At 35.2% G+C, this 25,902-nt stretch overlaps 1 protein-coding gene across 1 annotated transcript in view; it reads left to right on the top strand.

The window, feature by feature from the left end:
* RPS6KA6 (ribosomal protein S6 kinase A6) overlaps positions 1-25,902 on the top strand; it is a 112,680-nt gene that overhangs the window by 7,940 nt on the left and 78,838 nt on the right. The window contains 1 exon segment of the mRNA XM_028522999.2: positions 17,284-17,343. Within this exon segment, the coding sequence (XP_028378800.1) occupies positions 17,284-17,343 (60 nt within the window).

Genomic DNA, 25,902 nt, shown 5'->3' with positions numbered 1-25,902 from the left:
AGTCTTGAACTCTTCAAAGCTATCCATAAGGGTTAGGATCAACTTCTTCCAAATTCCTGTTAATGTTTACATTTTGACCCCTTCCCATGAATCACTAATGTTCTTAATTGATTCTAGAATAGTGAATCCTTTCCAGAAGGTTTTCAGTTTACTTTGCCCAGATCCATCAGCCGAATCACAATTTGTGGTAATGATAGCCTTACAAAATGTATTTCTTAAGTTATAAGACTTAAAAGTCTAAATTACTCCTTGTTGCATGGTTTGCAGAATGAATGTTGTGTTAGCAGGCATGAAAACAACATTAATCTTGTTGTACATGTTCATCAGAGCTATGTATAGGGTGATCAGATCATTGTCAATGAGTGGAATCTTTAATTAAGTTATGTACATTTTTAGACATAATGCTATTGCACACTTAATAGACTATAGTGTAGTGTACACATAACTTTGCTATACACTGGAAACCCAAAAATATTTTTGTGACTTGCTTTATGGTGATATTCGTGTTATTATGGTGGTCCAGAACCAAACTAGCAACATCTCCAAAGTATGCCTCTATTGAATTGTATTTCTTATAAACCATCTCAAATACTCTCTGAAATGAAGCAAATCATACATAAAACTCCATTTCTCTCTCTCTCTCTCTCTTTCTTTGTGTGTCTGTCTCACACACATACACAGAGCTGTATGTAGGGTGACCAAGTCATTGTCAATGAGTCAAAAGGAATCTGAGCAATAGGTCTCAACAGTGGGCTTAATTATTCATTCAGTGAACCATGTTGTAAACAGATGTGCCATCATTCAGACTTTGTTGTTCTATTTATAGAGCAGAGGCAGAGTAGATTTCACAGAATTCTGAAGGGCCCTAGGATTTTCCAAATGATAAATGAGCATTGGCTTCAACTTAAAGGCAGTAGCTGCATTAGTTCCTAACAAGAGAGTCACCCTGTCCTTTGGAGCTTCGAAGCCAGGCACTGACTTTTCTCTAGTTATGAAATCAGAGATAGCATCTTCTTCCAATGTAAGGACATTTCATCTACATTGCAAATCTGTTGTTTAGTGTAGCCACTTTCATTAATTGTCTTAGCTAGATCTTGTGGATCAATTGCTGCAGCTTCTACATCAGCATTTGCTGCTTCACCTTGCAATTTTTTTGTTTGAAATTTTTTTATTGTTGTTAAATTACAGTTGTCCCCATTTTCCTCCCATTACTCTCCCCCTGCCTTTCCCACCCCCACCTCCCACATTCATACCACCCCCTCCATCACCTTGCACTTTTATGACTTCTTTCCTTAAACCTCATTTACAACTTGGCTGTTAGTCTCCAGAGGACTAGTTTACAGCTTATCTAGGCTCTGACATTCCCTCCTCACTAAGCTTAATCATTTTTAGTTTTTTATTTAAAGTGAGAGACATGCAACTCTTCCTTTCACTTGAATTCTTAGAGGCTATTGTAGGGTTATTAACTGCCCTAATTTCAATATTGTTTCATCTTAGAAATAGGAAGATCCAAGCAGAGGGAGAGTGGGGAATGGGTGGTCAGTATAGGGGTTAGAACATACAAAACATTTATCAACTAAGTGCACCATATTTATATAGACAGTTTGTGGCTCCCCCAAATAATTACAATAGTAACATCAAAACAAAGATCATTGATTACAAATCATCATAACAATATAATAATAATGAAAATGTTTGAAATATTTTTAGAATTACTAAAATATGGCACAGACAGAAATGAGCAAATGCTTTTGGAAAATGGTGTAGGTAGACTTTCTTGATGCAGGGTTGCCACAAATCTTCAATTTGCACACAAAAAATGTAACATCTGCAAAGCACAACAAAGCAAAGAACAATAAAATGAGGTATGCCTGTACCAAACTATTTTGATATTGAAGATTAGGAAAAATATAAATTAGGAAGTATATGAAAAGAATGGAAGATAGGTTTAGAGGGTGAAATAGAACAGAGGTAAGCAGGCTCTGAGGGTATACTACACATTTGAAATATAGTTGGATTGCAAATTTGGCCTTGGATTTCCTCAGCCTGGTGTTTCTAATCACTCTGATTGCATTTTAAATATACCTAGGAGTTTAAAAATTCCATGATAGTGCCTTACTTGCTAAGATTCATAATTAACTTCTCTGGTGGGAGCCTGGGCATCATTGCCCAGATTATAATGTATAGCCAAGGAAGGATACAGAATCACAACTTGAGGCTAAAGTTAAAAGAGAAATATGTAGTTCTCATTCAATAAGAAAAAAAAAAACAATATCAATTCCTAAGCAATTATTTTTAAAATACATTTTCTGTGAATTGTAATGTTTTTTTTAGTATATTTTATTCAGCTATTTTAAGATATGATGAGGCAAAGGACATATTTGAGCTGTCTTGTGTGCTTTTGCTGTGTAGTTTGAAATTTTGCTTTTTCATAACAATAAAAACAGAATTTTAGTGTTGTCCTGATTTTGACATAGTTTAGCCTTATAATTCAGAGGTTGTATAATCTGCATACCTTATTACTAGCTAACTAAGGGGATAATGACTTCATTTTGAATAAACTATCTCTCAAATCTCTAACAAAAAGTTCAAAGGTCATGGATAATTATTCTTATTATAGGACCTATCTACTTCTCCTATATAGTACTTGGGGATAGACTTTAAGAGTAAATACAGTAATTTTAGCACTCAATGTAAATGCTTTATTTACCTAAAGAGATGTTTTACCTTAAATGTGTCTAAACTTAAGGGAGAAAGATACGACATTTTTTTATTGTTGCTCAATTACAGTTGTCCCCATTTTCCCATATTGCTCTCCCCCGCTCTACCCACCCCCACCTCCCATATTCAATCCTCCCTGCCTTTCCCCTTCCCCTTCTATCCCCTGTTATCCCCCTCCCCTCTGGTTAGTGTCAGTTCTTTATTTCCAGGTCTCTGGTTCTATTTTGCTTGCTTGCTTGTTTTGTTGATTAGGTTCCACTTATAGGTGAGATCCTATGGTATTTGTCTTTCACTGCCTGGCTTATTTCACTTAGCCAAATGCTCTCCAGTTCCATTCATGCTGTTGCAAAGGGTAATAGTTCCTTCTTTCTTTCTGCTGCATAGTATTCCATTGTGTAAATGTAGCACAGTTTTTTGATTCACTCATTTACTGATGGGCACTTAGGCTGTTTCCAGCACTTGGCTATTGTAAATTGTGCTGCCATGGACATTGGGGTGTATGGGTTGTTTTGAATTAGTGTTTCAGGATTCTTAATGTATAATCCCAGCAGTGGAATTGCTAGGTCAAAAGGAAGTTTGATTTTTAGTTTTCTGAGAAAATTCCATGCTGTTTTCCACAGTGGCTGCAACAGTCTGTATTCCCACCAACAGTGCACTAGGGTTCTCTTTTCTCCACAACCTCACCAGCACTTGTTGTTTGTTGATTTATTAATGATGGCCATTCTGACCGGTGTGAAGTGGTATCTCATTGATGTTTTAATTTGCATCTCTCTAATGGCTAGTCATGTTGAGCATTTTTTTATGTGTCTTCTGAGGCCTCTGTATGTCCTCCTTAGAGAAGTGTCTGTTGAGGTCCTTTGCCCACTTTTTAATTGGATTGTTTGTATTCCTGGTGTGGAGTTGTGTGAGTTATTTATATATTTTGATATCAAACTCTTGTCCAATATATCCTTAGCAAATATGTTTTCCCATACAGTTGGTCCTCTGTTCATTTTGATGATATTTTCTTTAACTGCACATGCTTTTTAGTTTGATGTAGTCCCATTTGTTTATTCTTTTCTTTGTATCCCTTGCTCTATGGGACATATTGATGAAAATATTGCTACATGGAATATCTGAGATTTTCCTGCCTATGTTCTTTTCTAGGTCTTTCATGGTGTTACAACTTATATTTAAGTCTTTTATCCACTTTGAATTTATTTTTGTATATGGTGTAAGTTGGTGACTGAGTTTCAATTTTTTGCATGTAGCTGTGCAGATATCCCAACACCATTTATTGAAGAGGGCATTTTTACTCCATTTTATGTTCCTGCTTCCTTGTCCAATATAATTGACCATAGAGACATGGTTTATTTCTGGGCTCTCTATTCTGTTCCATTGGTCTATGCATCTGGTCTTATGCCAGTACCAGGCTGTTTTGATTACAGTGGCCTTGTAATATGGTTTGATATCAGGTATTGTTATCCCTCCTACTTTCTTCTTCTTTCTCAAAATTTCTGAGGCTATTCATGGTCATTTATGGTTCTATATAAATTTTTGAAATATTTGTTCTTGATCTGTGAAATATGTCATTGGTATTTTGATAGGGATCGTGTTAAATCTGTAGATAGCTTTGGGTGGTATGGGCATTTTGATGATGTTAATTCTTCCAATCCATGAACATGGTGTATGCTTCCATTTATTTGTGTTTTTCTTGATTTCTTTCTTCAGTCTTGTGTAGTTTTCTGAATACAGGTCTTTTACTTCCTTGGTTAAGTTCATTCCTAAGTATTTTTCTTGTTGCTATAGTGAATGGGATTTTTTTCTGATGGAGTCAGTTCATGTGGAGTTGTTTCATATTTTTTTTATGCTCAAGTTTCTGTCTTCCTTCTGCATCATTTCTAGGTTTGTATCTTCTACAGCACTAATTACTTCATTTGGTTGACTATTTCCTATGCTTGCTTGCTTATTCTTGATCTCTTTTATTGAGTTCCTCATCTCCAGAATTTCTGTTTGGTTCTTTTTGAAAGTTTCAATTCTTTTGGTAAGGTACTCATTTTGTTCAGTGATTTTTCTGTGCTTATTAAATTGCCTGTCTATATTTTTTCATAACTGCATTCTTGAATTCTTTTTCATTTATATCACACATTTCCATGTCTTGAAGTTGTTTTTTCCCCCCCTGGAGATCTTTCCTTTGTGAGCTGTCTTATTAGTGTGATTATTCATGTTACTTGATGGATTCTTTCTCTGTGTAGGCATCTATGTATTACTGGCACTTCTCTAGCAGATCAATATGAAGAGTTCTTTCTATTGATTTTTAGTAGGTGGAACTGAATCACCAGTTTCTAATTAGCTCTCTTGCTCTTCTCTGGCTATTCAGAGCTCCACCTGGAGGTGTTTGCTGGGTAGGTTGATTCCTCACTTGTGCTACGGTTGCCCCAGTCCCAGGGGCCCAAAACTGCAGGGGAATGCAGTGAGTGTTGGGTCTCTAAATTCGTGAAATTCCAGGCTGTCTTCTGGGGCCAGGTGCTGTCATCAGTGTAGCAATGTGTGGGTTTGTACTGATCTACGGGATCCCAGCTGGCTTCTTTGTTGTTTTACTGTCTTTGTTTGCTCTCTTGATAAAGGTGATCTCAACCTCTGTGTGGTCCCCACTGTGTCCTGACCCCAGGCCTAGTCACAGAGTGCAGTTTTTGGTCAGGGAAGTAAGTGATTCTGTAGTATAAGTTGTCAGGTTTGCAGATAATGTACTCAACAACCTGACACCAGGGGCAAAGGCAGGTGGGCTCTGGGAGGTTACAGGGTGGCTAGGCTCTGTGGTTTCGTTTCTCTGCCTGGAATGTGGACTGCCTGACAACCATGGCCACAAGGCGCTATGTCCCTGCCCAGGTCTTTGGGTTCATCCCCAACTTGTACTGCTCACTCTTGCAGGAAAGCCCACCAAATCTCTTTGCTCCTACCAGCTGAAGTGAGTGCCAGCCACAGCCTGATTCCTCCCGTGTTTGGGCTGAGCCCTGCCATAAGCTCCTGGCTGTAGGTCTGCACCTGTGTTTCATCTCAACTTCTCTCCCTTCTTGCCTCCCCAGTTTGCTCCTACTTGCCTATCTTTAGATGACTCAATGAGTGGGTCTCTCAGATGTGTTTGTGCATTAGCAGGGAATCCTTTGTTGAATTATAACTGTTCAAATTGTTGAAACTTCAAGGGAAGAAACCAAGGAGATCTCTCATGTTGCCATTCCTGTGTCATCCAAAATTTAATTAATTTATAAATATTTAAAAATATATAGTTTAGACCAAGGGCCAGATAAATATTTTATTTTTTATTATTGTTCAAATACAGTTGTCTCCATTTTCCCCCACCACTCCTGCCCACCTCAGCCATCCCCCACCTCCCACCCTCGATAGGATCCAGATAAGTATTTTAGAGTTTTAGAATTCATTTGCTGAATATAACCTCTATCACATATTCTTTTTCTAAAAACATCTCTTTAAAAATATAAAAAATAGTCTTAGGCTATTGGCCCCAGTTTAGACTTATAGCTTCAGAATATGTTTTGTGAAGTTAAGTTTGTACTAATGCTGCTGACAAATTTTAGGGCTATGACTCTAACTGAAAAATATAGTCTTTTGAATTAATTTGCATACAGGTATGAAATACCAAGAATTTGTCAGATACTTTTAAAAAGTCTTATGAATGACCCAATCTGTGTACAGGTTCTTTTTAAAATGATTTTGAAAGAGCTGACTTTCTGTTATCTATCAGAATTTAAAATTCAGAATTGAGAAACAAAGTGACTCATAGGAAATACGTTATAAAATTAGGTTTGAAAATGGCTTTTAAATGTTTCAAGTAAGAAAATAATATCTAAGAAAAATCTATGGCAGTTATTTATTATTGAAGTTATTTTTATATTTATTCACATTACAAATTCAGTCATTCCACAAGTATTTTTCTAGGCTCTATTGTGTTTCAGAGAATATACTATTACTGGGGTTATAGAGCATCATTAGATGTGATCCCTTCCCTCAGTGAGCTTGTAGTCTGTTAGAGGGATGGAACAGATACTTAAAGTAATACAGTATTTATGGGTAGAAGTTGTGTATGGTAAGGAGGAAGGAAAAAGGGAAGATATGACATCGAATCTTGGTAAAGATCAGTTGATGTTCAAAAGCACAGGTAACCCAGAATGGTAAATACTTCAAAAATCATCCGTATTTACATTTGGACTCTGTTTTTATCATTTGATTTGAGCATGGAGATGTTTTATCAACTATTTTTTATAGCAGATTCTCATAATTGGTTTTAAATACCCAACTAAATGAATACCTTGGAGGTCATGCACACTTGCCGATCCTGAGACTCTTTAAAAGACAATTCCATCAGATCAATTTCATACAGGATTGTTATTTCTTATATCTTCACTGAAGAAATGGCAGTGGTTAGGTGAGTGGGTTTCAAATGATAAAGCATTTGAGATAAAAACTGCAGGAGTATTATATAATTAGGAAGCCATATAAGATTAAAAGAAATAATTTTACATGAATGTTGTAGGCACTATCCAATTTTCCATAGGTACTGTGGTGAATATAGAGTTCAATTTAAAAGATTAAAAAGATAAAGTGTCTACTGGGGAAATGGTCATAACTATTAACAAACCTATGAAAATATGTAGTATTTTAAAGCTCGAGATATAAATTAAAACTTCTATGTGGAATGCAAAAAAAACAAAGAGACTCATAGTTTTGGAAATGTGCCCCTCCCCCCCAAAAAAGACTGTTAGTGAAAATTATAAAATTCATTATACTAATATAAAAAGATACTTTGTACTTCTCTTTAATTTGTGTTTCTCTAAAGCAAGGTATATATGCATTAGTATGTACATACCTTTTTGGATTGGTTTGGAAGATTTTCCCTTGGGAGATTATTGTAAAGTTGACCAGAAATGGTTCTATTGGTAAAAGTAATCATCCCATAATAATATGACATGTCAAAAGTAAAACTATTAAGTCAGTAATGTATGATAGAGTAGTAGTAAGGTTTGATTCACAGATGTATTATTTTGTATACAGGTAACAGTATTCACCTTTGGTGAATTATTAACTAAAATGTTTCATATACTTTTTCTGTATTTTGTTTTGGCAGGAAAACATTCACACATCAGGAATTTATTGGGCACATATCAGATACTGTGCTAGGTGCTTTAAGAACATTATATTAATGCTGACAACAATCTTAAATTGTTTATTTTACAGATGAATAAATTGAAACTAAAGAAGTTGTAGAAACTTTTTCAAGGAATTGAAACCTAGGTCTGCTTGCAACCAAAGCATTGCTCTTTTTGTGATATTACTATTCTGCCTGCCTCATGAATAAAGCACAGTATCTGTCCACAAGTAGCTTTAAGTTTAGATGCTTATGACAAGAAATTTATGGAATATGGTAGAATTATTATTTTACTATTTTTATAGCATTTGAAATTGTTACACAACATAAAATTTGCCATCGTAGGCATTTTTAGGTTTACAGTGTCAAGTACATTCACATTGCTATACAATCAATGTTCAGAACTCTTATTTTTTAAGATTTTATTTATTTTTAGAGTGAGGGGAAGGGAGAGAGAAAAGGAGGGAGAGAAACATTGATGTGAGAAAGAAACAGTGATCTGTTGGCTCTTGTATGTCCCGACTGGGGACCGAACCTGTGATCCAGGCATGTGCCCTGACTGGGAATTGAACTGGCGGTCTTTTGCTTTGTGTGACAACACCCAACCAAGTGAGCTACACCAGTCAGGTCCAAAACTCTTTTCATCTTGCAAAATGGAAACTCTTTACTCATTAAACAATAACTTCTATTTCTCCTTCTGTGGCCCCAGGCAACCAGTATTGTACTTTCTGTCTCTATGAATTTGACTGCTTCAGATACCTCACATAAATGGAATTATACAATATTTTCTTTTTTGTGACTGGCTTATTTCAGTTAGCGTAATGTCTTTAAGATTCATCCATATTGTAGCGTGTGTCAGAATTCCCTTTTAAAGGTTGAGTAATATCCCATTGTATGCATAGAAAGGGATGATTCTTAAGACACTGCAATATCCCTGATTGTTAAAAGAATATGATATTTTACTTTCTATGCTGTGTTTATAAAGTTGGTAATTGATTTTCTCAGAAAATAGGTTAAAGGATAAAAATATAACCACTCAATCTTAAGTTAATTAAAACCAAAATTATTTAGGTAGTCCTATTATTACTTTTTGTTTAACAGGAATTTGGCTTTACTTGATTATTTTTCCTAGTTCATTTACTAGTATGTAACTTATAGTTTGATGTCTACCAAATGAGAACAAAGACATGAGTTTAATAAATAAAGATAATATTGCAAAATATTAAACTAAAATTGTTTACAAAGTGTGTTTTAGAGGGTAATTTTAAATTACATTTTTATACAATAATAATGTTGATTGTATTAATTACTCATTGTTGCATAACATTACCACAAATTTAGCAGCTTAAATCAAGATATTCATTATTTCACAGTTCCTGTTGGTTAGAATTTCAGGCATTGCTCAACTAAATCTTCTTCTTAGGGGCCCACAAACAGTTATCAAGATTTCAGCTGTCCTACATTCTTATCTGGAGGACTGACTGGAGAAAGTATGCTGTACTTTCTCAGATTCTTGGCAGAATTCCTTGTTTTGTGGTGGTGGTACTGAGGACCCTGGCTTCTTTTGGGGTGTTCACTGGAGGCTACTGACAACACCTAGAGGCTGCCATGCTATGTGGACTTCTTCGATGTGACCACTTCAATCAGGCCAGCAAAAAGAGTCTCCTGAGTCTTATATCACAGCATAGAAATAAAATCCCACCACCTTTCCAATATTCTATTGATTGTGGAAGCAAGGCACAGATGCAGTCCACTCAAAGCGGTGAGTGTTTATGCAAGCACATGAACACCAAGAGGTGAGAATTGTGGAGGCTCATCTTAGAATCACTTTGCCTCATTGGTAAATTGGGAGCTTTCTTTAATTTTGCCATGGGCAAATTCATTATACAGACATAGTTCTTTATTCCAGACAGATGTGGACTCACTTCTAAGTTTAGATCCAATTTGCTGTAGTTATTTAAAGGAAGTGAAAAAAATTGAACTGTTCTTTCCATATCTGTCAGTGGCTAACCTGTAAACTTGAAGCTCATTTGAGAGAGCACATTTTCTCTAGAAGTGAACTTCTTAAACATTTTACCATTAGGTACTATATAAATATAGTGCTTTTGTTGACTAGGTGGAATTTGGGGATCCTAGAGATCACTTGAAAGTTTATAACACTATCAAGTCTGTTGTGAAGACTGGTGTCCTGTGTATGTTTTGTTAATAATTATCACCCATATTTCTTCTTACCCTTACCTTGTTCTTTTTACTTGTTTATCTCTCTACTTCCTTCTTCAGTATGTCTTTCAGCACCAAGCTATGAGCTCTGTTCATTGGTCTTGACTTTAACACTGAGGAACAGAGTTATTGTGGACAGATAATAACCCTTTTATAAAACTATATGTACTTACATGTTCACTTCCCACACCGCCTCCAATTCTAAGGATCTGAGGGGAAAATATATATATTTTTTGGTTCAGTCTTCCATGCTTAACTGCTTTTGTCATTAGTAGTAAGAAAATGAGAGGTTCAAGATGACCTGTGTGATTTTCTGAGATTGAGTGAGTACAGTATCTCACTTTAGTATCCCTATTTGACAACAATCTTTTATTTACTTTTTAAAATAATTTTTATTGTTCTATTAGAGCTGTCCCAATTTTCCCACCTTTGCCCTCCTCCGCCCATCCCACCCCCACTCCCACAGTCAGTTCCCACACTGTTGTCCATGTCCATGGGTCATTCATATGTTTGTTTTGTCTAGTCCCTTTGCCTTCTTCCCTCTGGTCAGTTTCAGGCTGTTTCATGTTTCCATGCCTGTGGTTCTATTTTGTTCATTAGTTTATTTTGTTCATTAGATTCCTCTTAAAGGTGAGATCATATGGTATTTGTCTTTCTCTGACTGGCTTATTTCACTTAGTATAATGTTCTCCCAGTCCATCCATGCTGTTGCAAAGGGTAGGAGCTCCTTCTTTCTGCTGTGTAGTAGTCCATCATGTAAATGCACCATGATTTTCAATCCACTCATTATTTAGGGATGGACATTTAGGCTGTTTACAGCACTTGGCTATTGTAAATAGTGCCTGTGTGAACATAGGTGTGCATAAGTATTTTGAATTGGTGATTTGGGATCCTTAGGGTATACACCTAGCATTGGAATCACTGGGTCAAAAGGCAGTTCCATTTTCAGTTTTTTTTGAGAAAATTCCATACTGTTTTTCACAGTGGCTACACCAGCCTGCATTCTCACCCACAGTGCACTAGGGTCCCCTTTTCTCTACATCCTCTCCAACATTTGTTATTTGTTGATTTGTTTATGATGGCCATTCTGACTGTTGTGAAGTGGTATCTCATTGTGCTTTTAATTTGCATCTCTCTGATGGCCAGTGATGCTAGGCATCCTTTCATATGCCTCTTGTCCCTCTGTATGTCCTCCTTGGAGAAGTGTCTGTTCAGGTCGTTAGCCCACTTTTTTTAACATTTTTTATTGTTTTTCAAGTACAGGTTTCTGCCCTTCCCCCCCCCCCCCCGCCACCATTCCCCACTACCCCAGTCCTCCCCCTTTGCCCATTTTTTTAATTGGATTTTTTCTCTTCCTGGTGTGGACTCTTGTGAGTTCTTTATATATTTTGGAGATCAAACCCTTGTCTGATGTATCATTGGCAAAAATGTTCTTTCATATAGTTGGTTCCCATTCCCACTTTGATGATGGTTTCTTTCATTGTTCAGAAGCTTTTCAGTTTGATATAGCCCCATTTGTTTATTTTTTCCTTTATATCCCTTGTCCTAGGAGATATGTTGGCAAAAATATTACTATGTGGGGTATATGAAATTTTCATGCCTGTATTTTCCTCTAGAGCTTTTAGGGTGTGAAAGAAGAACAAAGCAGGAGGAGTCACAATACCTGATATCCTACAAAGCCACTGTCAAAACAGTTTGGTACTGGCATAATAACAGACATATAGATCAACGCAACAGAATAGAAAATCTGGAAATAAACCCAAGTCTCTACGGTCAATTAATATTTGACAAAGGGGGCATAAGCATACAGTGGACTAAAGACTGTGTTTTCAACAAATGGTGTTGGCAGAACTGGACTGGTACATGCAAAAAATGAAACTAGATCACCAATTTATACCATACACCAGAATAAACTCAAAATGGGTAAAAGACTTAAAAGAAGCCAAGAATCTTTTAAAGTGATCTAGTTCATTATTTTTTGAGAAGATGAGAGTAATTTTAAAGAATTCTTTACTAAGATAGCCTGTTCACTTGGGTTTGGAGTACCTGAGTTAGTTATTGTTACCTTTATAATTGTTGATAAGCTTTTCAGAGTCTTCTGTAGGAAATTGTTTCTTCCTTATTTGGCACTTAATTGTGGGAAACAGTGTTTGTAGTTGTCTTTTCAAATTACAAATGCTATTTTTGAAATAAATGTTTAATGTCCTCTAGAATTATGAAAATATTTTTGTTTTCATACAGGTGAAAATGACTTACATTGTAGTTAATATCAGTGAATACTGAGGTCTTCTATATGAATTAATACTCTTATAGTGACAAGATGGTACCTTGCTGAATGTGGATGAGGTGGAGGTAATGGAGGGTCTGTTTTTAAAAGGCTCTTTCTGTACACTGAAATGATTTTTAGGATACAGTGATCTTTTTGGATTATTTAGATTTATTTTATTTCTAGTTCCTTCAGACTCACAGTTCTATGATAAATTAGTCATGAGATGGAATCAATGGGAAGTAACCAGTAAGTAAGCAGTATTACCTTTTTATATGGGTCATCCTGAGAGTTATTTTGTAGTCAAATTTCATTTATCAGAATCCCATTAAAATTGGTTTGTGGACTGCTTTGTTGAATGTGCCTTTTCCTATATGTTAATGATAAATCCATCACTGTTTTCTTCCCACCCCCCATAGTCTATCTGTGCTTTTGAGATAAGATGGTAGATGGTGTTATGTATTGAAATTGGTAACCCTGGAAGGAAAGCAGATTTAGAGGGTCACCAACTCCTTTTTGTATTGGTTATTTTTGAGAGGCATATGAGATAAGCAAGCGGGAATGTCAAATAGGCACTTGGATATATGGGTGTCAAGAGCTGAGAAGAGTAGTCTCAGTAAATGTGAGTCTTGTCAGTAAATTAGCTGTCTGGAGTGAGATGAGGAGACCAAAGTCCATTTCCTGAGGATCTAAAATGTTTCAAGGACTTTGAAAAAGAACAAATAAATTGAAGTAAAAGAAAATGAAAGTGTCATCATAGAAAACAAAAACTCAAATAAGAGAAAATGGTCCATTGCAGCATGCTGCAGCAAGATCAAGTAAGATAAGGACTGATGGATCTATTAGCAAAATAGACATTATTGATGACTTTATGTATTCTTCATTTGGTTTTTTAGAAGAAAGTCCTAGTCAAATAAACAATGCTTGGTAATTTACTTCCTAATAATTTATTTTAAAATTTACATGTAGTGAAATTCAGTCTTTTTTTCTTGCATGGTTCTGACATTAGACAAATGTATAGACTTGTGTAATCACCATCACAATCAAGATAGAAAATAGTTTCATCATCTTCCCCGCAAATTCCCATTGTTGCATCTTTGTAGTGCGCCCCTACCCCTAGGCCTAACCTCTGGCAACTGCCAGTCTCTTCTCCATACTTTATAGTTTTACCTTTACAGAATGTCACATAAATGGAATCATACAGTATGTAGACTTTTGAGGCTGTTTTTTTTTTCATTTAAGTACAATAATATATTTGAGATTTATCAATGTTGTTGAATATATCAATAGATCATTCCTCTTCACTGCTGAGTGGTATACACTTTCTTCTGCCCCTTCCTATGGAAACCAATGATATAAATTCTTTCACTATAGGTTTGAATTTTTCAGAGGGTCATATACTTGTTGTCATACATATTATTCCTTTGGGTTTAAATTTCTTCAGTTAGCAAAATGCATTTAAGATTTATCCATTTTGTCACAAGTATCAGTAGTTCTTTCCTTTTTATTGATGAATGGTTTTCTATTTCCCTACTTAACTTCTCTGTCCTTAGAAGGACATCTGGAATGTTTCCAGTTTCTAATAATTATGGACAAAGCTTCTATACATATTCATGTATACTTTTTTGTGTTACATAAATTTATGTTTACTTCACGTAAATATTCTTCCAGTGTTTTCTGACCTTCATGACTTCTTGCAAGAAATCCATAGTTATTTAATTTGATATATATGTAATATGTTGTTTTTCTCTTACTGATTTCAAAATTTTACCTTTTTCCTTTTGTTTAGAATAGTTTATTAAGATATGTTTTGGAGTAGCTTTCTTTAATTATGTTCTTGCTGGTGTTCACTGAGCTTCTTGAAGCTGTAAATTTATCTCTCACCAAATTTGGGGAATTCTCAACCACTTTTTACTTTTTTTAAAGATTTTAATTATTTATTTTTAGACAGAGGAGAAGGGAGATAGAGAGGGAGAGAAATATCAATATGTGGTTGCCTCTCGCACACCCCCACTGGGGATCTGGCTTGCAACCCAGGCATGTGCCCTGACTGGGAATCGAACCAGTGACTCTTTTGTTCACAGGGTTACGCTCAATCCACTGAGCCACACCTGCCAGGGTGAAATTCTCAACCATTTTTTAAAAGAAACTTTATTGAAACATAATTTATAGAAACATACAATTTGCCCATTTAAAATGGACAACCTAATTGTTTTTAGTATATTGTCATATATGTACAGTCAACAGTACATTCAGTTTTAAAACATTTTTTATCACATCAAAAATAATCTTTTTACTTTTTAGCTCTCGCTCACATCTATCCATCCCCCAGCCATAAGGAACCAATAATGTATTTTCTGTCTCTCTAGAATTTCCTCTTCTCAACATTTTATATGAATGGAATTGCCATTATTTATGTATTTTTTCTGTACCACCCTTTTCTTTTTCTTGTATGTTAATGAGATTGATTTTAGATCTTTTGTTGTTGTTCTACATGTCTCTGAGGCTCTATTGATTTGCTTTGGATAATTTTTCACTTTCTTGTTCATATTGGTTAATTTCTGTTGATCTGTCTTCAAGTGTACTATTGCAGTGGTACCTCGGTACTTGTTAATTCATTCTGGAACTTGAGATGAGTGCTGAGAGCAATGAGTACTGAACAATGAAGCATTTTCTCTTGCCTCATGGCATGGTGACCGATACAAATTCTAGCCAAGTGCTATGAGTCCCGAGCAAGCACCAAGTGCTAAAACTTTTTTTTTTTTCTTCATAAAAATGGTTTGACAAGTTCTGAAGGTGATGAGTAATGAGGTACACTGTACTTCTGCCATCTACATTTTTTATTGAGCTCATCCAGGATTTTATAAATTTCATATATATAATTTTTAGTTCTACAATTACTTACATTTGATTCTTTTTATAGGTTCTGTTTCTCTGCTGATAACTTTATCATTTCATTTGAGTGTGTTTTTCACCCAAAAGAGCATATTTTTTATTTGCTTAAATCCTTGTTAGATACTTCAATATGGAGTTATTCTGTAATTGAAGCCTGTTGATTTTGAGTTTTTGTTTTGTTTTTCAGCAGAAAATTTACCTGGGTAGGTTGAGGCTTTCACGTTTTATCTCACCTTCTCTGGATGATGGTTCCCATGTTAATTATGCTTTCAGAGTGTTTGTGTTAGCACCCTGCATGTGCCACTCAGTACATGTGCTAATTCAGTGGCTAGTCTGAGGCTTGAGCAGTGCTTGATATTGCAGTTCATTTTCCAAAACTTCGTTAGGTGCCTTTGGTTCTATTCCACAGTTTGTAGTTGACACCAGGACTCCTGTCTCTTCATAGAGGGAATTAGGGGATCTCCTACCATTCTATCCTCCCCATGATCTCTTCTATGGATTCTCCAGTTACCGTGAACCCATTATCATTGTTCATCTGACCAGAAATGTGAGTTTCTCTCAGGGCCTTAGCCTTTCATGCTGTCACACAGCTCTGCCCTTTTGGGGCTACCCTTGGAGTGAAGTGAAGGAGAGAATGAAAAAAAAAATAACAGTGATTAACTCCATACTTTTCTTATCCTATGGGCCTCTTTTTCTGGTTCCTCTGACTACAGAGATATAGGCCTTATCTTGATTGGGGCTTGTTTTGGACCAGGACTGGGAGTCAAAAAAAAAAAGTGGGGAAAAATTGGGATTCTTATGTTCACCTGCTCAAAGTGCATCTTTTCTTGGTCCTCTGGTCAGAAAGTGCAATCTCTGTTTGAAAAATTTTTATGCCCATTGTAGAATGCCACGAATCAGTCTCTCTTTGGGTCAAAGTCAGGAGATAAAGGTGGAAAGTAAACTTGAGCAACTCACTACAGTGCTGGTTATTCTTCAAATTTTGATCTCCCTCCATGAACTTCGTGTTATTAATTTTCTGAGTACTCAGGTAGTTCATGTTGTATTTTGTGTAAATGTTTTGGTTTATAATCAGAAGAGGGATAGGCTTATTCCACCTCAGTTGTCACTAAAAGCTCTGTTTAGTTTTCTCTATTTATTTATATTTTTTACTTTTCTGTGGGCTCATAAATAGGCATTGGTAAAATTCATTTGTTTAGACCATCTTTCTGTTGCTTAATTTTAAAACATCTTAGATCAGTGGTTGGTAGGCTTTTCCTATAAAGAGCCAAATAGTAAATATTTTAGGCTTTTTAGGCATAGGGTCTCTGTCAACTGCTCAACTCTGCTGTTGCAGTGGGAAAGCAGCCATAGATAATATGGAAACAAATGGATATCTGCATTCCAGTAAAAATTTATTTACACAAACAGATAGTGGGCCACATTTGGCCCGTGGGCTAGAGCTTATAGACCCTTGTTCTAAGTCCTCTGCACTTCCTCTTTCCTGAAGGACTGCTTGGAGAGTAAATATTATTACCTACTGAGCTTTGTATGTTAGAATTTTTTTCCACAACCACTTACATTTTTCTCCCACAGTTCATTCTTCTGTAGAGTAACTCAATATTTAATAGAACTGAATGAACGGAAGGGGATTCACAACAGTGTAATTATGTAAAACTCTTCCCATCCTAACTTGCTTTGAATATATCCCCACAATAGATTTTTCTCTGTGACAGTTTTCTCTCATCTCATAAATATTTGGTTGAGGACAGTCTTAATGAAAGTACACATGTCATATGTTCATTCATCACAGCAAAGCTCTAAATAATATGAAATGAAACATTTGGCTCTGAAATTCAGTGATCCTCAAAGACAATCTGGAATCTATATTAATATTGTTACTTTTCTAAGTACCTTCTATATGTCCTTTGTCCTTTTGTGTTTCAGTAAATGTGGATATTGTTAGATCGTGAAGAGAAATGCCTAGGGTTATATTTTTCTTAGTTATTACTCTTGTTCTAGTATTCTCAAACTTCAGTTTTTGAACAATATTTTGCAGGTCAATCATCTTAAAGTGGTTGATGAGCCAATGGAAGAGGGAGGAGCAGATTCTTGCCAAGTAAGTACTCATGCTACTTTATTAAACTACATTTTTAGAATCAAAGGAAAAAGAGTAATTGGAAAGCAGAAAATTTGTCAGTTAAAGGAATTTATTCAGGTACATAATGATAAGCAAATCCAATATTAATAAAACAATAGGTCAAAATACAAGACAGATTTCTTGTCAGACACTCTTACACATGAATTTCTAAAACAACTTTATTCAGATATCATTTTTATGCCATGAAATTCATCCATTTTAGTGTAATGGATGAAATTTTCACTTGCTAGTATATGAGTAACTATTACTTAGATGCATAATCCTCTGAGTTAAACTTTCACTCATATGTGGACTCTAAAACAAACAAAACAAATGAACAAACAAAACAAAACAGAAACAGATTCATATAAACAGAGATCAAACTGATGGTTGCCAGAGGGAGGAGGATAGGGAGATGTGTTTGAAAAGGTGAAGGGGAATATAGTCGATAATATTGTGATAAATTTTCACTGTGACAGATGATTAGATTCAGTAGATGAGGTGATTGCATTGTAAGGTTGAGTCACTATATTGTACACCTGAAACTAAGACCAACTATACTTGAATAAAAGAAATGCAATGAAAAGTGAAAAAAATTAAATAACATTATATTCATCTTTGGGGTAGAAAGGAGACATAACATGGACATGCTTACAAAGATAACATGAGGTTATTTAAAATCAGTTTGCCTTCTTTCAAAAAGGATTACATCTAAATTATTTTAGGAATTTCTAACTAGTTTTAAAGAATGCTTAGCTATTAGGTTGTTCTATGTGAGGCCTATATACTAGTCTCTCATTTCACAAGATCTAGTTTTACAGAAGAGTGATGGTAAGATTTTAGGGAGGGTGTGGCTAAGGTAGATATCTCTGTTTATGTTGTTATTTTATGATTTTCATTTCTGTATATATTTTCATAGAATTACAGTTTTTTTTAGGCTGTAAGTAACCTGAGATACGGTAGTTTAGTATCTTCATTGTATAGATAAATCTACTGAGAGCTGGACAGGTTGTGACTTACACTAGGTCATAAAACTAACAAGTAGCAGAATCAAAACTTATGATTCAGTGTGCCTCATGTTAGGTCAGCCATATATTGTGCAGATTCAAAGAAGTGGGAAATAAGGAAAGCACATTCCTTTTCTTATTTAGTTGTGGATAAAATCAACTTTGATGTCCCCTTCCACACAAAATTGGTTCATAACTGAATTTCTCTCGGATAGGAACCAGCTGAGGGATTTAAATTAGGTTTGTTCAAGACTCTCCTTTGAAATGTGTTGTATAAAAATCAACTGTCTCTGCAGATAGTGGTGATGTTAAAGTAATCTCAGTTCTTCCACATTATTTTTTATTGTTGTTCAAGTACAGTTGTCTCCATTTTGCCCCTACCACTCCCCCCGACCTCAGCCACCCCCACTTCCCACCCTGGATCCTACCCCCTTTGGTTTTGTCCATGTGTCCTTTATACACGTTCCTGAAAACCTATCCCTCCTTCCCCCCATTTTTCCCTCCCAAGTCCCCTCTGGCAGCCATCAGTCTGTTCTCTGCATCTGAGTCTGGTTCTGTTTTGTTTGTTCATTTATATTGTTCTTTAGATTTCACATATAAGTGAAATGATATATTTGTTTTTCTCAGACTGAGTTATTTCACCTAGCATATTTAAAGGATGGGATATGTTGATTTTAATTAGGAGAAGAGGCATTGGACAAACATTTTTATTTGGAAGACTTCCTTAGATTCAGTGAAATTAACTGAAATAGAGTACAGCTGTTTCATAACTGTGAACAATTTTTTAAAAGTGGTAATCCAGGTTTATAATGATCTTCAACACTGCTGAAACTGAAGTGCCTTCTTAAACGTAAAAATACTGTATTGTGCTCAATGTAGAATCACATACTTGGAGGGGACCTTAAAGATCCATCTAACATAACCAGTTTGTTATGTGAGAGCACTGAAGTAGAATAATTTCTGACTTGGTGAAGGCTGCTTCACTTACACATGGCAGAGGTAGGAACAAAATTAATAAAGTCTATTGACTCTTCCAGCAATGTTCTTTTGGCTAGAGAAAACTTCCAAACAGTAAGTTTTTGTTGTGTTACATTTTTTGAAAACTAAATTCATGATATGTGATAAAAACTCAGTTAACTATAATATTAATAAGAGTATACTATCCGATGTTTCTTTTGGTACACATATATTGCAAGGGTTTATACAGATATGCTATACTTTAAAATAATCAAAAAATGTCAGCTACAAAGCATATGTATTTTCATTTAAAAAAGTTCTTTTAAACTTTTTATTAAATGTATTGGGGTGACAATGGTTAATAAGATTATATAAATTTCAAGTGTATATTTCTGTGATATTTGATCTTTGTATTGCACTGTGTGCCCGCTATCCAAAGTCAAATCATCTTCTGTCACCATATATTTCACCCTCTTTACCCTTTAGTACCTGCCAATCCCCTTCCCTCTGGTAACCACCATGCTGTTGTCTGTGTCTATGAGTTTTTGTTTGTTTTTCTTGTTTGTTCATTTGTTGCTTTCAGTTTTATATCCCACATAGGAATGAAATCATATGGCTTGTAACTTTTTCTTTATGACTTATTTTGCTTGGTATAATCTCAAGATATATCCATGCTGTTGTAAATGGCAGTATTTTATCCTTTCTTATGGCTGAGTAGTATTCCACTGTATACATGTACTACATCTTTATCCAATCATCTATCAAAGGGCACTTTGGTTTTCTCATGTTTTGGCCTCTGTGAATAATGCCGCAATGCACATAGGGGTGCATACATCCTTGCAAATAAGTGATTTCAAATTTTTTCGTGTAGCTACCCAGAAGATGGGTTGCTGGGTCATACGGTAACTCTATTCTTAAGTTTTTGAGGAACCTCCATGTTATTTTCCATAGTGTCTGTACCAGTTTATTCCTACCAACAGTGGATGAAGGTACCTTCTTTGTAATTTATTACTTCAGATCTTATATTTAGGTCTTTGATCCATTTTGAATTAATTTTTACATATGGGAACAAACTATAATCTAGTTTCATTCTTTTGCTTGGGGCTTTCTGATTTTCCCAGCACCATTTATTGAAGAGGCTTGCTTTTCTCCATTATGTATTTTTGACTCTTTGTTGAAAAATTATTTGTTCACTTGTATGTGGGTTTATTTCTTGGTTCTCAATTCTGTTCTGTGGTCTGTGTGATTGTTTTCCTGTCAATAACATGCTGTTTGATTTTTGTTGCTTTGTAGTATAATTTGAAGTCAGTGTGATACCTCCAGTCTCATTCTTTTTTCTCAGGATTGCTTTAGCAATTGGGGTCCTTTGTAGTTCCATACAAATCTGATGATTTTTGTTCTACTTCTTTAATATGCATCATCACAATTTTGATGGGATTGCATCAAGTCTGTATACTGCTTTGGGTAATATGGATATTTTAACTATGCTGATTCTTCCAATTCAAGTACACAAAATATCTTTCCATTTCACTGTGGGTTTTTTTTTTTTAATCTTGTAATAATGCTTTGTAGTTTTCAGTATGTAGGTCCTTCACATCCTTTGCTAATTTTCTTTCTAGACATTTTATTCTTTTTATTCAATTGCAGAAGGAATTGCTTTTTTCATTCTTACTCTGAAATTTCTTCGCTAGTATATAATAATGTAGTGCATTTTTGTACATTGATTTTGTGTTCTGCAACTATACTGCATTTGTCAATTGTTTCTAACAGTTTCTTTGGTGGATTCTTTAGCATTTTCTATATACAGAGTCATGTAGTCTGCCAAGAGTGACACTTTTACTTCTTAATTTTTAATTTGGATGCCTTTTATTTCTTTCGCTTGCCTAATTGCTCTGGCTAGGATTCCCAGCACTATGTTGAATAAGAGGTGAGAGTGGGTATACTTGTCTTGTTCCTTACCTTAGAGGAAAAGCTTTCAGTTATACACCATTGAGTATGATACTGTCTGAGTGTTTTTCATGTATGGCCTTTATTATGTTGAGATACTTCTCTTCTGTACCAATTATATTGAGTGTTTTAATCATAAATGGATGTTGTATCTTACCAAATACTTTTACTGCACCTAATGATATGATCATCTTGTTTTTCTCATTATTCTATTAAAGTGGTCTGTTACACTGATCTAATTGCATATGTTGAACCATACTTTTGCCCTAGGAATGAACCTCACTTGATCATGATGTATTAATTTTTTAGTGTATTATTGTATGTGATTTGCTAGTATTTTGTTTAGAACTTTTGCATCTGTGTTCATAAGAAGATACTGGTCCGTCCCTTTCATTTTGTGTGTATGTGTGTGTTATCCTTTCCAGGTTATGGTATCAGGGTTGAGTTGACCTCATTATATGTGTTAGGAAGTATTGCCTCTTCTTCAGTTTATTGGAAGAGTTTGAGAAGGATAAGTGTCTAATCTTCTTTGAATGTTTTATAGAATTTACTAGTGAAGCCATCTGGTCATGGACTTTAACTTTTTAGGAGGTTTTGATGGTTGTTCCAATTTCCTCACTGTTGATCAGTCTATTTAGATTTTCTAATTCTTCATGATTCAGTCTAGGAAGGATATATATTTCTAGGAACTTATGTATTTCTTCTAGTTTATTGAATTTGGTGACATATAGTCTTTCATAGTATTCTAGCATGAATCTTTGTATGTCTGTGATATCTGTGGTAACTGCTTCTCTTTAATTTCTGATTATTTATGTGAACCTTTTCTCTCTTTTTTTTAAGTGTGTCCCACCAGGGGTTTGTCAAATATATTAATCTTTTCAAAGAAATTGTTCTGTTTTATTAATTTTTGTATAGTCTTTTTGTTCTTTATTTCATTTCATTCTACTCCAATTTTTATTATTTTGTTTCTTCTACTGACTTCTTTTCTTTTCTAGTCATTAAGATATAGTACTAGTTTGTTTACTTGAGATTTTTCTTGTTTCTGGAGATAGGCCTGTAGTGATAAAAACTTTCTTATTACTGCTTTTGCTACATACCTAAACTTTTGGTATGTGTGTTGTTATTCTCAGTCATCTCTGTAAAGAAGAAAGTAACCTATAAAGGAAAGGCCACTAGATTATCATCAGTCTTCTCAGCAGAAGCCCTACAAGCCAGAACAGAGTGGAACTAAATATTCAAACTACTAAAAGAGAGAAATTACCAGCCAAGAATAGTATATCCAGAAAGATATTCTTTGGCTATGAGGGAGAAATAAAGACTTTTCCAGACATACAGAAGCTGAGGGAATTTATCACCAGATGTTCTCCACTGCAGGAAATACTCAAGGGGGGTTATTCTATCTGTAACAAAGACCAAAATGTCACAAAAATACAAGTAAGATCACCAAAAATCTCACAGTGTAAAAAGGAATAATGTATGACAACAAAAATATAAAAGGGACAGAGCTAAGGGTCTGAATTTGCAAAGGAGGATGGAGATGAGATGCATTCAAAAGTAAGAGGATTACTATATATATATACATGAAACTCTTTTTCATAAACCTAATTGTAACTGCACACACACACAAGAAAAACAAAATTGAGACACATAAGTTTTAAAAAAAGAGAGGAAATGGGGAAAATATGGAATACCACCAAACAAAAGCAACAGACAGAAACAATGAAAAGAACCGATGGAGGCACAGAGCTATCAGAAAATGTAAGATAAAATGGCCGTAGGAAATCCTCATACATCAATAATCACCCTAAATGTAAATGGATTGAATTCACTGGTGAAAAAGGCACAGAGTAACAGACTGGATCAGAAAACAAAACCCAACCATATGCTGCCTTCAGGAGACACATCTGAGCTGAAAAGACAAATATAGACTCAAAGTAAAAGGGTAGAAAATGATTCTACAAGCAAATGGCATCTACAGAATGTAGGCGTAGCCATACTTACATCTGACAAAATGAATTTCAAGATAACAAAGGTAACAGGACACAAAGATGGGTATTTTATAATAATAAAGGGGACAGTACATTGAAAAAACATGACACTTTTTAATATATATGCATCTAATCAGGGAGCACTGAAATATGTGAAGCAACTACTAACAGAACTAAATGGAGAAACTAATTAAAACTCAGTCATTTTGGGGGACCTAAATACTCCATTGATAGCTATAGATAGATCATTCAGGCATAGAATCAATGAAGAAATATCGACCTTTAATGACACATTAGGCCAAGTGGACATAATTGACATTTACACAGCCTTTATTCCAGAATATCAGATTACACATTCTTTTCCAGTGTACATGGAACATTCTCCAGAATAGACCATATGTTGGGTCACAAAACTAGTTTCAAAATTTAAGAAGGGCATTAAAAATGTTCAGTGTCACTAGCCATCAGAGAAATAAAAATTAAAACCACAATGAGGTATCAACTCACACATGTCAGAATGGCTGTCATCAATAAATCAACAAACCAGTGCTGGCAAGGTTGTGGACAAAAGGGAACCCTCGTACACTGCTGGTAGGAATGAAAACTGGTGCAGCTGCTATGGAAAGCAGTATGGATTTTCCTCAAAAAGCTAAAAATGGAATTGCTGCTTGACACAGTTATCCCACTTCTGGAAATATATCCTAAAAATTGCACAACACCAATCAGAAAGAATATATGCACCCCTATGTTCATAGCAGCATTATCTGTTAATAGCCAAGATCTGGAAACAACCCAAGTGCCCATCAGTAGATGAGTGGATAAAAAATTCATGCTACATTTACATAATGGAATACTACACAGTTGTAAAAAAAGAAAGAACTCTTATACTTTGCAACAGCATGAATGGACCTGGAGATTATTATGCTAAGCAAAATAAGCCAGTCAAAGAAAGACAAGTACTATATGATTTCACTTATATGTGAAATATAATAAACAAAATAAGCTCAGACAGGTGAGGGGTGGGGGGACTGGAAGAGATTAACCATAGAACATATGCGTATATGCATAGCCCATGGATACAGTCAACAATGAGGTAAAGGCCACAGGGAAAGCAGGGACTGGGTGGAGGGAGTCAAAGTTTGAGAAAATGGGGGACATCTGTAATAGTGTGAACAATAAAATAAAAGAAGTTTGAAATCATGCCAAGCATATTTTCTGAACACAATGCTTTGTAATTAGAAATGAACAGCAAAGAGAAGTAACACCCCCTCCCCACAGATATGTGGAGATTAAACAACATACCACTAAAAAATGACTGGGTCAAAGAAGAAATAAAATAAAATCATAAAAAGTTCTTGACTTTAAAAAAGGTGAAAATCAGTCTCATAGCTACTTAAAAGGGTCCCGTGAAATGCTATATTGACATATAAAAACATCCACAGTTATTGTTTTAGAGTTGATTCTCCATATCTGACTGATTAGTGGTCCCTATTAAGTAAAGATAACATTTCTCTGCCTAGATACTCCTCTTGAGAGAGTGAATGTCTGACTACCTGTGTAACATGGAAGTTATTTTAGGTATCATGAGGCCTAGCTTACTTGGGACTATGCTCTTGCTCACTTTGGCCAGAGTCACCATTGGTTAGTCCATTAAATAAAGGGTAAATTTATTGAGAACATTCTTGCCATCCAGCCCACAATGATATGGCACAGGGTATGGCAAAAGTAGGTTTACAGTTTTGCTTACATGAACCACAGACTTTACTCTTGTCTTATTTTTTATTAATTATTGTGTCATTTTCCATATGAATGAGTGTGAACCCACTTTTGCAACATCCTGTATAAAATGGAAAGCTATCAAGACTTCTAAGCATTGTGGTAAACTAGTCATGTGAACTTAAAACTCTAGATATCAGTTTTCTCCTCTGTACAGTGAGAAGGTTGGATAATCTGTCTCAGCTCTTATTTTGTGATATGTAATACAGGTGAAGTCTTTTTTATCCTAGCTGTTGTGCTTCTCTAGTGACAAGCATTGCACCTTGCTTGAGTGTAGTCTTCACAGAGGAGTAGAGTGCTGCACATCCAAGAGAAGAAACATGCCCTGGGTGGTTTCCTTTCTGCCTCAACCAAGTATTAGGAAATCTGGCACATAGCTTATATACAATGTTTAATAAAAATAGGGTTGTTTGGGCTTTGCAGATTGTGTGTCTGTCAGGTGTTTTTCAATGATGTGGCTAATTGGACATTTAAATATTTACATATCACTTAAAAGGGTTTAGAGAATACTATTTAAAAGAAATCTCGAGGTTCACACTTGCCATGCTCTACAGTTTACAAAGTTTTATTTATCTTTTGACTTTCTCTGCATCCACCTCATAAGTTACATTGAAGCGAGGATCTTATGACTCTTCGTTCTTTATGTTTTTTTTTTTTTAATAACTCATTGGAAAGAAAGGCTGAAGCATAGATTTTATTTCCTTTTATTTGCATGAAATTATAAAATAAGGATGTTGGTGGTAATGTATGTTTGTTAGGAAACAGGGAAATGGGGATAACAGTGGCCTGTAAAACTCTGTGCTAGATTGAAGGAATTGGATATTAAATTATGTATTTCCAGTATGTTTTCTGTCTCTAAGCTT

The sequence above is a fragment of the Phyllostomus discolor genome, chromosome X (assembly GCF_004126475.2).
Source record: "Phyllostomus discolor isolate MPI-MPIP mPhyDis1 chromosome X, mPhyDis1.pri.v3, whole genome shotgun sequence".
Lineage (NCBI taxonomy): Eukaryota > Metazoa > Chordata > Mammalia > Chiroptera > Phyllostomidae > Phyllostomus > Phyllostomus discolor.
Note: the sequence above shows the minus strand (reverse complement) of the source record. Positions and strands in the feature narration are given on the sequence as shown.